This window comes from Planococcus citri, chromosome 5 (assembly GCF_950023065.1).
Source record: "Planococcus citri chromosome 5, ihPlaCitr1.1, whole genome shotgun sequence".
NCBI classification, from domain to species: domain Eukaryota; kingdom Metazoa; phylum Arthropoda; class Insecta; order Hemiptera; family Pseudococcidae; genus Planococcus; species Planococcus citri.
The window spans coordinates 67871435-67884344 of NC_088681.1; the positions used below are offsets into that span (position 1 = coordinate 67871435).

A 12910-nucleotide genomic window follows, 5' to 3' on the forward strand; every position below is an offset into this window, starting at 1 on the left:
GAAGTTAGCTTTGATAAACAGCGTGTTTTGAAACCGAAATAATTTGAAATTCAAATTTACCGACTGGCAAAAAATTCGTTCGCATTCGCGCTTTCCGAAGTAGAGAAATTAATAAAAGCGATGTAATTCGTACGACAAAACAACGTTGATAAAATCTTATTCATTCGAAATTGCGTTTTTTTTTTCGTATTTTTTGTCTTCATCATCATCGTCGTCGTTTTGGTTTTTGGTAGGAAAATACCACATTTATACAAAACACACGCCGCAATGAAAAAAAAAGCAAGAAAAATGGTAGGTACGAGTTCTTCCTCCGTGACAATATTTATCTTGGAGTTTTTTTTTCTGTCGTCGACAACCGAACACATGATGCCAATTTTAATATGACACACTTGTTGGATTTGGCATCAATGAGAGAGAGGATCATCGTTGAAGAGATGGATTAGTTGCGGGTATAGTACATAGTAGTAGGTATTTTTATCACGCTTACAGACATTTGTAAATATTATGGATCGAACCTTTCGACGTGGAAGCTTTTTGCGTAGGTATTGCTGCGGTACATTCATAAAATAAATTCTCGCATCATTGCCCTATTGTAGTATGAATTTTGCACTTGACATTGTCGATTCATTTAATTACCGAGAGTAACGCGTTTCAAACTCTCTTCCAGCTCCACTCAGTAGTTAATATAAGGATAAAAAAGAGCTCGAGTGTGCGAAAGAATTGGAAAAACATGAGACAAAAAATTACTTTAATGAAAGCGAGATATTGTCACGTTTCTTGAAACATGGGCTGTACGAATATAGAGAGGCCAACATCCTATTGCGATCGTTTTCTATAAAATTACAAAAAATCGATAGAATTTTAAGAAAAATATATTTAAACCCTTCAAAATAGCTTTAAAGCGTGATACAAATTATTGATTAATTTTTAATTTAGCTTGAAAATCTTCAAAAAAATTGTTGAGAATCAGTGAAATTCAACAAAATTTTTCATAAACTAATGAAAATGTGAAAAATTTATGGAAATGGCTAAAAGTAGGCCATAAATACTTAAGCATGAACAAAATTTTGCAAAAAAAAGTCTGATAAATGAAAAATTATTGAAAATATTTTGAAAATCGTCAAAAAAAATAGTCGAAAATCAGTGAAATTCAACAAAATTTTTCATAAACTAATGAAAATGTGAAAAATTGATGGAAGTGGCTGAAAGTAGGCAATAAATACCTAAGCATGAACAAACTTTTGCAAAAAAAGTCTGAAAAATGAAAAATTATTGAAAATAGCTATACTTAAGATAAAAAAATATCCAATATTTGCGTGTGCCTGAATAAGGAAAATGTTGTGTAAAATTGTAAAATCAACGAGAAAATCACAGAAAATTACCAAAAAATAAAATTGATAAAAATCTGGTAAAATTACGCAAAATTTACCAAAAATGACACAGGCAGGGAACACATTTGTAAAAAATCGTATTGAGAAGTCCCTCATGTTCTGCAAAAATGAGCAAAATCCAAAACCCCCAAAAAATGTAATAATTCAACTTTACATTTTGGATTTAGTGCTCGACAAATTTAACTCCCTCATCCCCCCACCACTCTAAGAGGATGAGAAAGTGAAACTTGAGTGCTGACTTGAAAAATAAGAAAAAACAAAAAAATAATTCTCACCCCCCCCCCTCACTACCTTACAGGATGAGAAAGTGAAACTTGAGCGTTCACTTGAAGAATAAGAAAGCATAAAAAATTATTCTGATCCTTGAATTTGGTCCATTTTCTTGAGAAAAGTACTATTTAATAGCTTCATATAACTCCCGTCTTCTATAAAAAAGTAAAGCTTTAGCTACCCCCCCCCCCTCCACAACCCCTTCAAAAAAACGGCTAAAATTGAAAAAGTCGACATTTTCATGTCGCTTACATTCTGATCTTTAAATTTTGTGACTTTTGTCAGAAAAGAACCACCAGCTATTTTGATATTTTTGGCTCTCTAATTTCCCCTGGATGGTAAAAAAAGGAACTTTAGCCCTTCTAAATTTCTAAAAATGATTGAATACCTATCACTCACTGAGTTATGAACATTTGAATATACCTAGAGAAATTCTGACACAAAAACTTGAAAATTCAAAAAGAATTTAGGTACTGAGTTTCATTATGTAGAGACAGATTGTGCTGTATTTTCAGTCGTGTAAGCAATAGAAATTTGTTCTGCCAATAGTCAACATACTAAATATAGTTCCATAATATGACCTCTAGCAGGTTAATTCTCTTAGAGCCAGTAGCACAATGCAGGTTTAAATTTTGGTTTAGCTGAACTTAGTTTAAATCTTGAACCAGGTTCAACTTCTGTAGCGTTGCACAACATTGGTTCAGGTTTAGACTAACTAAACCTTCGATTAACGCGTCATTCAACCAAATTTTGTCGCAATTATTGTTGGCTATGTCCGTAATATCACTGATATCAATGTTTTGGAGTGATTTTTGATTACATATTTTTAATGATTAGAAATATCTTACAATTGGAAACAAAGTTCTAATTTTTGAATAAATTAAAAAAAATAAATATTCTCGAACATATAGTTGACTAGATTTAATTTTTTGCTGCAGGAAATTAATTTGTTTGAGGTAAAATGTCCAATTTTGAACAATAGTCATCAAATTTTTCAGTATGGTGGTGATGTGATTCGAAATTTTACATTCTACAATATTATTCTTGTTTTTTGTCATCAATGTAAGTAATTATACTCGAAAGTTGGTATTATTTGAAGTTATATCAGTTTCCATTTGCAAAATAATCAGTAATCACACAACTTGAAACAACCAATAAACACGCGCCGATTTGTTAATCCTAGGTTAACCTCCGAAAATTGAGGAGTTAAGTAAAACCTGGTTTAAGCTGCAAAAAAAGTTTAATCGTCCATTGCGCTACACTGCATTTCAGTTAAACCAGAGTTAACCTACAACTCTGGTTTAAACCTGCATTGTGCTACTGGCCCTTAGAACTTCGCTTTGTGTTGAAAGAGAAACGCTAGAGAAACCAGTCATTTGGCGACTCCCAATGAGATAACATTGGTATATCGGTGTTCTGGAGATGAGATAGGCTAGTACCTATTCTCATATTTGCGTAAATCTAGTTATCCAAACTAGTTGCGTAAGACCAGTCGTATTTCGAAATATGAACTGGTGAAGCAATTAGTCGGGGGGCCCGCACAAGGATCACATGCACCCCCCTGCCGATTCTCCGGGACAACTTTTTTCTTAAAGGGGAAGTCCTAAGGAACATTTCTAGCCCTTGTCCTCAAAAAAAAAGTGGCCCTACTTACAAAATGGCGGCCATTTTGATTGACAGGTCAGCCGAAATCGCAGGTTTTGCGTTCCAACATAGGACTTTCACGGAATTTTTTAAACGGTACAAAGGTAGATCGAAAGAGCAGGCAAAAATTCATCACCTGTCAAAATTTCAAGTGCTAAAGTGCCTTTTTCGATTTTTGGTGAATTTTCAAAAATCAAATGTTGGCCAAAATGTGAGAAAAAAATCAAAATTTTACCAAATTGACCTAGAAATCTGAAATTTGAGATATGTCCTATTTTCGACCTGCCAAATCGATTGGAAACTGTTTCAAACCGTTTTGAGCAGTTCTGGAGCCTCCAGCAGATTTTTGAAACTCGAAATTCTCTCAAAATTTCATCAAAATGGAGTTGGAAAGCCGAAATTCATTCTGCAAACTAATTTCAATACGCTATGAAGTCGACTGCAGGTGATTTTCAAGTCGTTTTGGAGCCTCCAGCGATTTTTTGAAAATTACTGGAGACTACAGCAGATTTTTGAAACTCGAAATTCTCACAAAATTTCATCACACGGAGTTGGAAAGCCGAAATTCATTTTACAAACTAATTTTAATACGCTATGAAGTCGACTGCAGGTAATTTTCAAGTCGTTTTGGAGCTTCCAGCAATTTTTTGAAAATTACTGGGGCGTCCAGTAGATTTTTGAAACTTGAAATTTCCCCAAAATTTCATCAAATAGGGTTAGCAAGTCGAAATTTACTCTGCAAACTAAAGGGGGAGAGGGGCTTCATACAAGAAGATGAACAAGAAAGGCATGTTTCGAAAAATCCCGATTAATATCAACAAATTTTCAACAACATTTTACAGATATTAATTTTTCATTTTTAGTGTGCGTAGCACACTATTGGTTTCGCTTTGAGAAATGAAATTTCATTATACATGAATGTTCTCTTAAACTATCCAACCGTTTTTTGTACCTATTGGACACCATTTGAGAATCATTAAGGCGGAGGGAATAGATTATTTTTCATTCAATTCGGATGGGTAATTGCTGAGTAATTGCAATTTTAGTTCATTATTTTAATGCATAAATTCCTAAAAAAGGAGAAAGGGGACTTGTAAACCACCTGCCGCTCATTGTACCCTGCTATACCCCCAGCCTTATCCTTTCATCATTTTATAAACAGCTGCGTTGCATTGTACCCTGTTACACCCCCAGTCTGCCAGCTGTGTATTTCAAGTGGGAGTGGCTTGGTGGGGTGTTTACCAAACAAATATATTATTTTAATGCCGTAACCCTCGTAGTGAAGTGGTGGCTGAGTGGATAGGGCATGTAGGTAGGAATAGGAAATTTAGGGACCCAGGTTCGAATCCCCGTGAGGTAAGTAGGTAGGTGACAGATTTTTCATAGGAAAATCGGATAGGTAAATGCTTTGGAGTTTACTACCTACGTAGTACATGATAATGGGGCAAAAATAATGCTGAAATTGAGTTATGAATTCTGATGTCATTTGCTAACTAAAAATTCATTTCATTAATTTTTTGTCTACCTATAGCCATAAGTATAGAAAGAATTACCTTGACATGAATAATTTTTAACTTTTTACTTATAATTTAAAAATTACTTCAAAATGAGTAATTAAACTAATTTTTGTACAATTGAAACATGAAATTTTTATTATCATGATTTAGTAAAAATTATTAAAACAAAATGATTTTTACTATTGGTACCTATAGCAAAATTTATTAAAATGATAATTTTTACTAAATGATTACAGTAAAAATTATTAAATGGGATCTGGTACTTAATTGTGCTAAATACCAGTATTTAGTTAAATTTTTTTGTAAAAATTACCCATATTTTTTTTCGTGTAATTTAGAGGCAATTCAAATTCTTAACATATTTTATAAGATTTAATTCTTAATTTAGAATAAAAAGCAAGTTCTGAAAGTTGGTTTGAAAATTTATAAATTTGAAGACAATGGAAATTCTAAAAAAAAATAGTATGAAAATTTGTATTTAGAGACGCTGAGAATTCCAAAAATTGATTAAAAGTTCTGTAAGTTGCAGATAATGTGAACTTGAAAATTATATAAAATAAGTATTGTAATATTTATGTACAAGATGAGAATTCTGAAAAATTGGAGGCAATGTAAATTCCAAAAATTGAGTAAACGTTTTACAATTTGTGAACAATATGAACTTGAAAATTGAATTTGAAATTTTTTAATTTAAAGACAATACGAATTCTGAAAAATTATTCAAAATTTGACTATTTAGAGGCAGTGTGAATTCTAAAAATTGATTGCAAATTTCCTAACTCAGCAGCAATGCAAAATTCTGAAAATTTATTGAAAACTTTATGAAATTGTAGCGATGGGGAATTCGGGAAATTGATTTGAAATTTTGTAAATTTTAAAACAATGCAAACTATGAAAAACAACTAGAAATTTCTTAATTTAGAAGCAATACAAGCTTATAAATTATTCTGAAATACCTATTGTAATTTGGAAAATATGAAAACACCGAAAAACAATTATTATTTTGAAGCAGTGAGAGTTTCAAAAATTCTCATTACTGTGACATGGTTGATTCACTTATGCACTACCTAGATGTAATAACGGTTATAGCTGTAGAAAAAGCAGCTAGCTACGCACACTTTGCAGCTAAGCTTTGCTTAGCTGTCTAGTTTTGTTCATTTTTGCCAACTTGGAGGGGGAGGGGTTCCTAAGAAAAACAACTTTGTTTGGAGACTGAAAAATATTTTTTTTCTTGAAAATAAAATCATATGTAGAAGAATTTCTGGTGCAAAGATAAAAATGTTTTGGATTAATTGCATTTTTTAGATTTTATCATTTGGGGGGGGGGCTCCTCAGTCCTCACACGTCCTTTTTTTGATCTGGGGGGTGATTCAGAGTTTTTTTAAAGACTTCAATTTTTGAAATTTTTGAAATTTGTTTGAAATGGGGAGGGGGTTGGCACTTTATACGAAAAAATTAACAAGAGGACTATTCAAAACAATCCTGAGTACCATCAAAAGCTTTTCAACAACATTTTGCAAATCTTACTTTTTTGGTTTATTTTTGCCAATTTGGAGGGGGGGGGGATCTTAAGAAAAACAACTTTGTTTGGAAACTGAAAACGATGATTTTTCTTGAAAGGAAAATTATTTAAAAGATTTTCTGGTGCAAAAATAATTTTTTTTGGATAAATTGAATTTTATAATTTTATATTATGTGTAGGTTTTTTTTTTACTTGGAGGCTCCTGACTCTTGGCATGACTAAAATCAAAAAGTAAGGAATCATTTTCTCATAAAATACTGGTCTTGAGGGGGGGGGGGAGGGACGCAAAAAAGTGAAACTTCAAAAGAAGAGCCACTTTACTTCGGTAAATATTTTTCTTCCTCAAAGGAATCAATCAAAAAGTGAAGAATCATTTTCTCATGAAATCCTGAACTTCGGGGGGGGGGGGGCAAAAAAGTGAATTTCAAAATAAGAGCCAAACACTGAAAAATATCACTTTTGGACCATTCTTGAACCCCCTAGCGAGTTATCAATTTTCCTAGAGAATTTTCAAAGGCTCCAGAATTATCAACTTTCTGGCCAGTTTGCTTTTTTAGAGTATCTACCATTTGGACAAAGAAATTGGAATTTTCAACTCCAAATAGTTCTGTTTTTATTTTGTCAATTTTCGGGTTTATCCAAGATCATCTTTTTGGATCAAAATTTCGCTAATTTTTCAATTTCTGATTATTCCAACTTGAATTTCTTTATCAGTTCCTAATTTTTCATCATCTCATTTCTTTTTTTTTGTAGCGTTGAAATTGCTTACGATGCAAATCACGAGTAGATTTTCTCTGTCTGCTATTAAATCCAAGACCAACACGAGAGTGCGACAATTTATAAATCAAATTGACGTCCATCTCACTTCAAATAAAGGCACGAGGATTCTCGAAGAAAACGTTTTTTTCTTCTCTCAGCGAGTTCACGAGTACATAATTTTTTAATAATCTCGACTGAAACGTGAACGTGAAAGAAGGTGGCACTTGGGAATCTTTTTTTTTCTTGAAATTTTACTAATTCGAAGATTGGAATTTAACCTTGGATAGAAAGGTCGTATATCTCGTATCAACGACCTCTTGTGTTTGAATAAAGAATAAGAAAAATATCAGGAGAAGGAGAAGGAGAAGGAGAAATTATATTCATTAGGAAAATTCGTCGACACCGATAAATAATGCAAACAGATTATATTACAAATGTTCAGAATTAAATTTAACGCTCGGAGACTGGACTTGGGTGAGAATACTCGTATAGAAGAGCACAAGATGAGAAAACGTTTTAATAACGTCAAAAGATTAAAAACGAGAGTTCGTTCGTCGGGGTTCGAAGCATTAAGTATAAGAGAAGAGACTGTGCGAGAGGAAATCGTAAGTTGAGAAATTTATTTCAATTACGCTGGCAATGTTTTATTATAGCACGAGGATGAGGCCTGCGTTGTTCTTGACTTCGCCGCTGGCATTTTGGTTGTTTTTCATTCGCGGGTTGGGTTGGGTGCGATAAAAATAGGATATTTAAAAAGATTACCTCTGATTTGGACATTCCTCGTTCATCTGCTGACTCGGTTTACCGTTGAATCCGTTCATACGATGATGAGAAGTGCTCGTAAATGTGGAATCTTCATTGTCGGAATTTATAGTAATTTCACACCTCGAGTTTGAATGGTTTTTTTCCGAATTCCACAAATGGTGGTGCTGAAAAGTTGGGCGATTTTCACTTTCATACGTTATCACAGGCATTTACAGTGTTTTTCGCTCGGCGCGCGGCACAACTGTAAACAGAAAAATAAACGAATATTTTTAGCCATGTTTTCCTGGTTGGCGAAGGATTTCATTTCGCCTTGAGATTTTCTTGCCGCCAAAGCGAAACGTACTAGGTATCAGGATTTGAAGGGAAAACAATACGACGAGAATCACTACTTCATTATCATGCCCCTTTTTCTCTCTCTCTCTCTGGTGCTCTGTGATAGGCTAGCTGGAAGTCGATTTAGTGTGTAGTTAAAGGGGTTGAAAAAAGGGGTACAACGTTGGAATATTTTTCGTTGTACATTTACATTGGTAATTAGCACTTTGATGATGTATTTTCGCTTTCACATTTAAAACGACGAAGACGACGTCGACGACGATTCGACGAAAACGATAAATCTCTCGTTCAAAGTAGACAGCGCAGTGACGATGAAGACGACGATGAGAAAACACTGCGCCTATTTAAGGAAAGCGATAGACGTCGTTAAAGTAATGAAATCCAATAACGCGAACACGAGAGAAAGACGTGTCGAAAACCCGATTCGCGCAGTGGCAATTTGATTGGCACTTTTTTTTGCCATTCTTGGCAAAAGAGTGGTAAAGCTCAAATTGAAATGAAAACCAGACGAAAATGCCAGTGATGGCAATTTTGAAAACTTGCTACAATACAGATTACACTCTGCTTATGCTAGTTTTGACAAAATTTTGCCAACGTTTACAATATTTTGCCAATAGTGACAAAACTTTGTCCGTTAAATTTCAAAAAATAATCTATTCGCAGAAGTGGGGAAGATAAGATGAGATTAGGCAGAGTCGAGCGCATGTTCTACTCTGCCTCGTTGGTTACTTCATACTTTGGTTCAGTTTTCAGTTGATGGTGAAGTAGTGAACACGTTGTACAGAAATTTGGTTATAATTGATGCGTGAAAATGTCGTCTGGAAGTCGAAGATGAATCGGTAAGTACCATACATCTGTATACATCTATCATGGGATAGGTACCATGACTTTTGTTTTATCTTGGTGTGGGTATTTGTAACTTCCTATACCTATGCACGTATGTATTTTGCGAATTGATTGCAAGTGATTCAGACGTTATGTTACAGTGATCGTTGAGGAAATCACATCATCTGGTAGGTATCATAACTTGGGTGTATTTATGCTCACCATGTACCAGCCAAGTCTTTAGATTATGCAGTTTCCATAATGATAGTCTAATGAAAACAATACTGTAACAACGTCTGAATCACTTGAAAACCAAATTACATAATATGCGTGTACCTACTTACAACAAGATAAAACAAAGCATATGGTACTAATGCTACAATGAATGTATACAGGTACATATAATTAGGTACAGATTGATTTTCGACTTCAGACATTAATTGCATCATTCCCTGCAACTTTGACCGTTAAAATAAACGATTTTCAAATTTCAAATGTGTTCTTTACAGGTACCTACATCAATTGCCATAGGATTGCCACTGAGTGGCAAAATCATTGGCAAAATAATTGCCAATGAGATTGCCAGCAGTGGTAAAACAGAGGCAAAATAATTGCCAATTAAATTGTCACTAGTGGCAAAACGGTGGCAAAACATTTACCAATGAGATTGCCACCAGTGGCAATCTTATTGGCAAAATTTAATCTTTTGCCACATTGGCAAAGTTAAAATGCTGTCTTCTCATTGGTTGGAGCTTTGCCATTATATTGCCTTTTTTTTGCCATTAGTACACCTAGTGGCATTGGCAAAATATTTTGCCATTTGCGCGAATCGGGAAGATGATATAAAGATGACGAGATTCGTTCTCGAGCCTCTCCCTTATATACTGCTTCATCGGGTAAACTGCGATCTTATCTTTGTAGAAATTTCATCGAAAACGTCTCGCGATTTAAATTTATTATATTCATTCGCGAAAATCATTCTATCGAAAATGACATCCGGCAAATTCAGCCCTGCGGCTTGGGTATCTATTCTCGCGCCAAGTTCGCGACACGAGAGCTAAAAAAAAATCCCATCAACGAGCCGACCTGTTGAGAAGGTTTACCTTTTGGATCGATACCTCGAGGCGCAGCAGCGGTCTCGGTCGCACAATATCCTCATAATCGGATAATTAAAGCCGACAAATAAAGAGTTATTATAACGACGCGACGGACGCGTCCGTCCCTCAAGTCCATGGCTCGGTTAAAACCCTTTTTTGAACAAGTGTTTATCAATATTCGAGCTCTTGTAAATCGCGACACGCGACTCGATTCGTATCCGTTGGGTTCGAGAAATTCGAATACGCGTATAAAATAACCTATTTATTATCTATCCTATCTAGATACCTTTTGTCCTATTAAAGGTTTCGAATAATTTGCCTACATATATACCGATGTGGCAACTTGGAACGGCACACGTGTGGATTGGTTTGCCTATCGTCGTCGGATTTACTTAACGGGACAAAGATACGTATCATCAAAATGTAATTTATTCGACCTTATAGTTATAGGTAAGTAGCTTCTTGAATATTAAGAATATGTGGAATATAATCGACTTATTCCGTAGGACATCAAAAGTTGGGCGAAATAAGCCGGGTTAACATTAAGGTTGAATTTCAGTTAAAGTCAGCTTAACTCGAGTAGGCAATTAGATGTTAGTAGCTGAAGTTGACTGAATCACCTTTAGAGAGGTATTTCAACCCACACGAAATATTTTGGACGAGATAAAGAGACAATAAAGGAATTGAAACAGGGTCCCAAAATACACTTCTAGTGTAAATTTTAGTCGTTGGAATCGATTTTTCGATTTTTAGTGAATTTAAAAAAAATTCTAATTTGGCTAATTTTCCATGAAAAAAATCAAAATTTGATCTACGTAATTGATGTAAAAGCCTGAACTTTGGTTTAAATACTATTATTTTTGACCTTTGAGTCAACTGATGATAGTTTCGAGACGTTCTAGAGCCTCGAGCGGATTTTCGGATTCTTCAATGCTAAAAAAAAAAACGACTAAATGAGGTTAAAATTATCGGATTTATTGTTTTTGTAACGCTGGTATCGATTCATGTAGGTACATAGTTTCAAATTTTCTTTAAACTGGTTCAAATCAAACATTTTTTCTAGAAATTGCCTTATTTTTGACCCCCCCCCCCCCAAATAAAAAATTCACAATTTACGAACGAGCTAACAGAAAAGCTGAAGTCTGGTTTGCTCCTCAAGAAAATTTAAGAGCTTGAAACTAAACAATTTTTTTGCTGCAAATACTGCAGCTTTTTTTGGAAGCGATGTCGTGTTGTGTGTGGGGGGGGGTGCGAGGGTGAGGATTGGAGAGGCAAGAGCCAAGAAAAAAGTTTCAAATGTAGCCAACAATAATTAATCCGGATTTTAGATTATTCGCAATTTGATCATATTTGGGTCCAATTGAATCAGATGGGATCAAAATTATCAGATTTAATCAGGTTCAATTTTAATCCAAAAAATGGTGCGATTCAAACATTTCAAAATAGATCTCTTAAGACATGTTCAGATCACGCCATTTTTTGGATCGAATCTGGTCAGATTAAAAAATAAGATTTAATTTAATAATGATTACCTACTTATTGATTGTACGAGTATATAGGTCGAATCTGATCCTGCTGTACCCAAATCTAATCTAAATGTATGATAAAAAATTAATGAACATATATTTTCAAGGAAAAAAATCCAATTTATCCGAAAGCTTTTCATTTTTACATCAGAACTTATACCTACTTCAAATAATCAAAAGTTGATTTAATACCTTTAAAAGTTTGAATAGAGCCCTCCAATTTTATTTTATGTTTTCATTGGGCAATTCATTATTTCATCCAGTCTTTTCGTTTTTTCGTCTATTCGTCTATTTGTATTTTGGGTCAATCCATGTCAATTCGACCCAGAAAAGGCGATTTTGAAAGTCATGTCTTTCGATTTCGCTCAAATTTATTTTACAATATGTATCTACCCACCCAGTAAGTAAGAAACCCGCAATCAGTTTGGTCCCACTCCCCTCAGGAGGTGGGTGGGGGGGGGCTTCCATTATTTTCACATTGTCTCGAGGTACTCAACTTCAGCAGCGCATTCCTCCGAAGCTATGATACATTGATCAAAACTGATTTCACAGTTCAAACGGGCATTGAATATTGTATTTTTAAGCATTTTGAAATTTGCAAAAGTTGAAAGTTGAACTTTCAAATTGAAAGTTCAAATTTCAAAATAGCGCTGTAAGTGGAAGCTACCATTTAAAAATCTGAAAAAATTACCATCGATGTATCTTTTGATGCTTTTTTGAAATATCTTATTTTCAAGATGGGATCTCTCAATTTGGGGGGGGGGATACCTCCACTGCCAATTTTGGGCAAAACTTTCGAAAAAAAACCTGGGGCATGTGACATATTGAATTGTATGTTTTTGGTGACGTTGAACACGAATATGACGTCAGATTTTTGATTGGACCCCATCCACCCTCATCCACGGCCCCCAGCACCTCCCCAAAGAGGGTATTAAAAGTTGAAAAAATGATTACATTCGTGTGACACATGAAATAGTATGTTTTTGGTGACGCTGAATACGAATATGGCGTCAGATTTTGAATTGGACTCCATCCACGGCACCCAGCACCTCCCCAAAGGAGGTAAAAGTCGAAAAAAATGATTTCATTCGTGTGACACATGAAATTGTTGGACCTTTCCCTATTTGGGGAAGTTCTGGGGGCCATGGGTGAGGAAATTTGAAAATCTAAGGCTATATTCGTGTTCAGCGATATCGAAAACATACTATTTCATGCGTCACACGAATGAAACCATTTTTTTGACTCTTACCCCTTTGGGGAG

At 34.6% G+C, this 12910-nt stretch overlaps 1 protein-coding gene across 1 annotated transcript in view; it reads right to left on the bottom strand.

The window, feature by feature from the left end:
* Positions 1-12910, bottom strand: part of LOC135846721 (uncharacterized) — a 127434-nt gene that overhangs the window by 88733 nt on the left and 25791 nt on the right. The window contains exon 2 of the mRNA XM_065365975.1: positions 7866-8109. Within this exon, the coding sequence (XP_065222047.1) occupies positions 7866-8077 (212 nt within the window). The 5' untranslated portion in view covers positions 8078-8109. The remainder of the gene's footprint in view (positions 1-7865; positions 8110-12910) is intronic.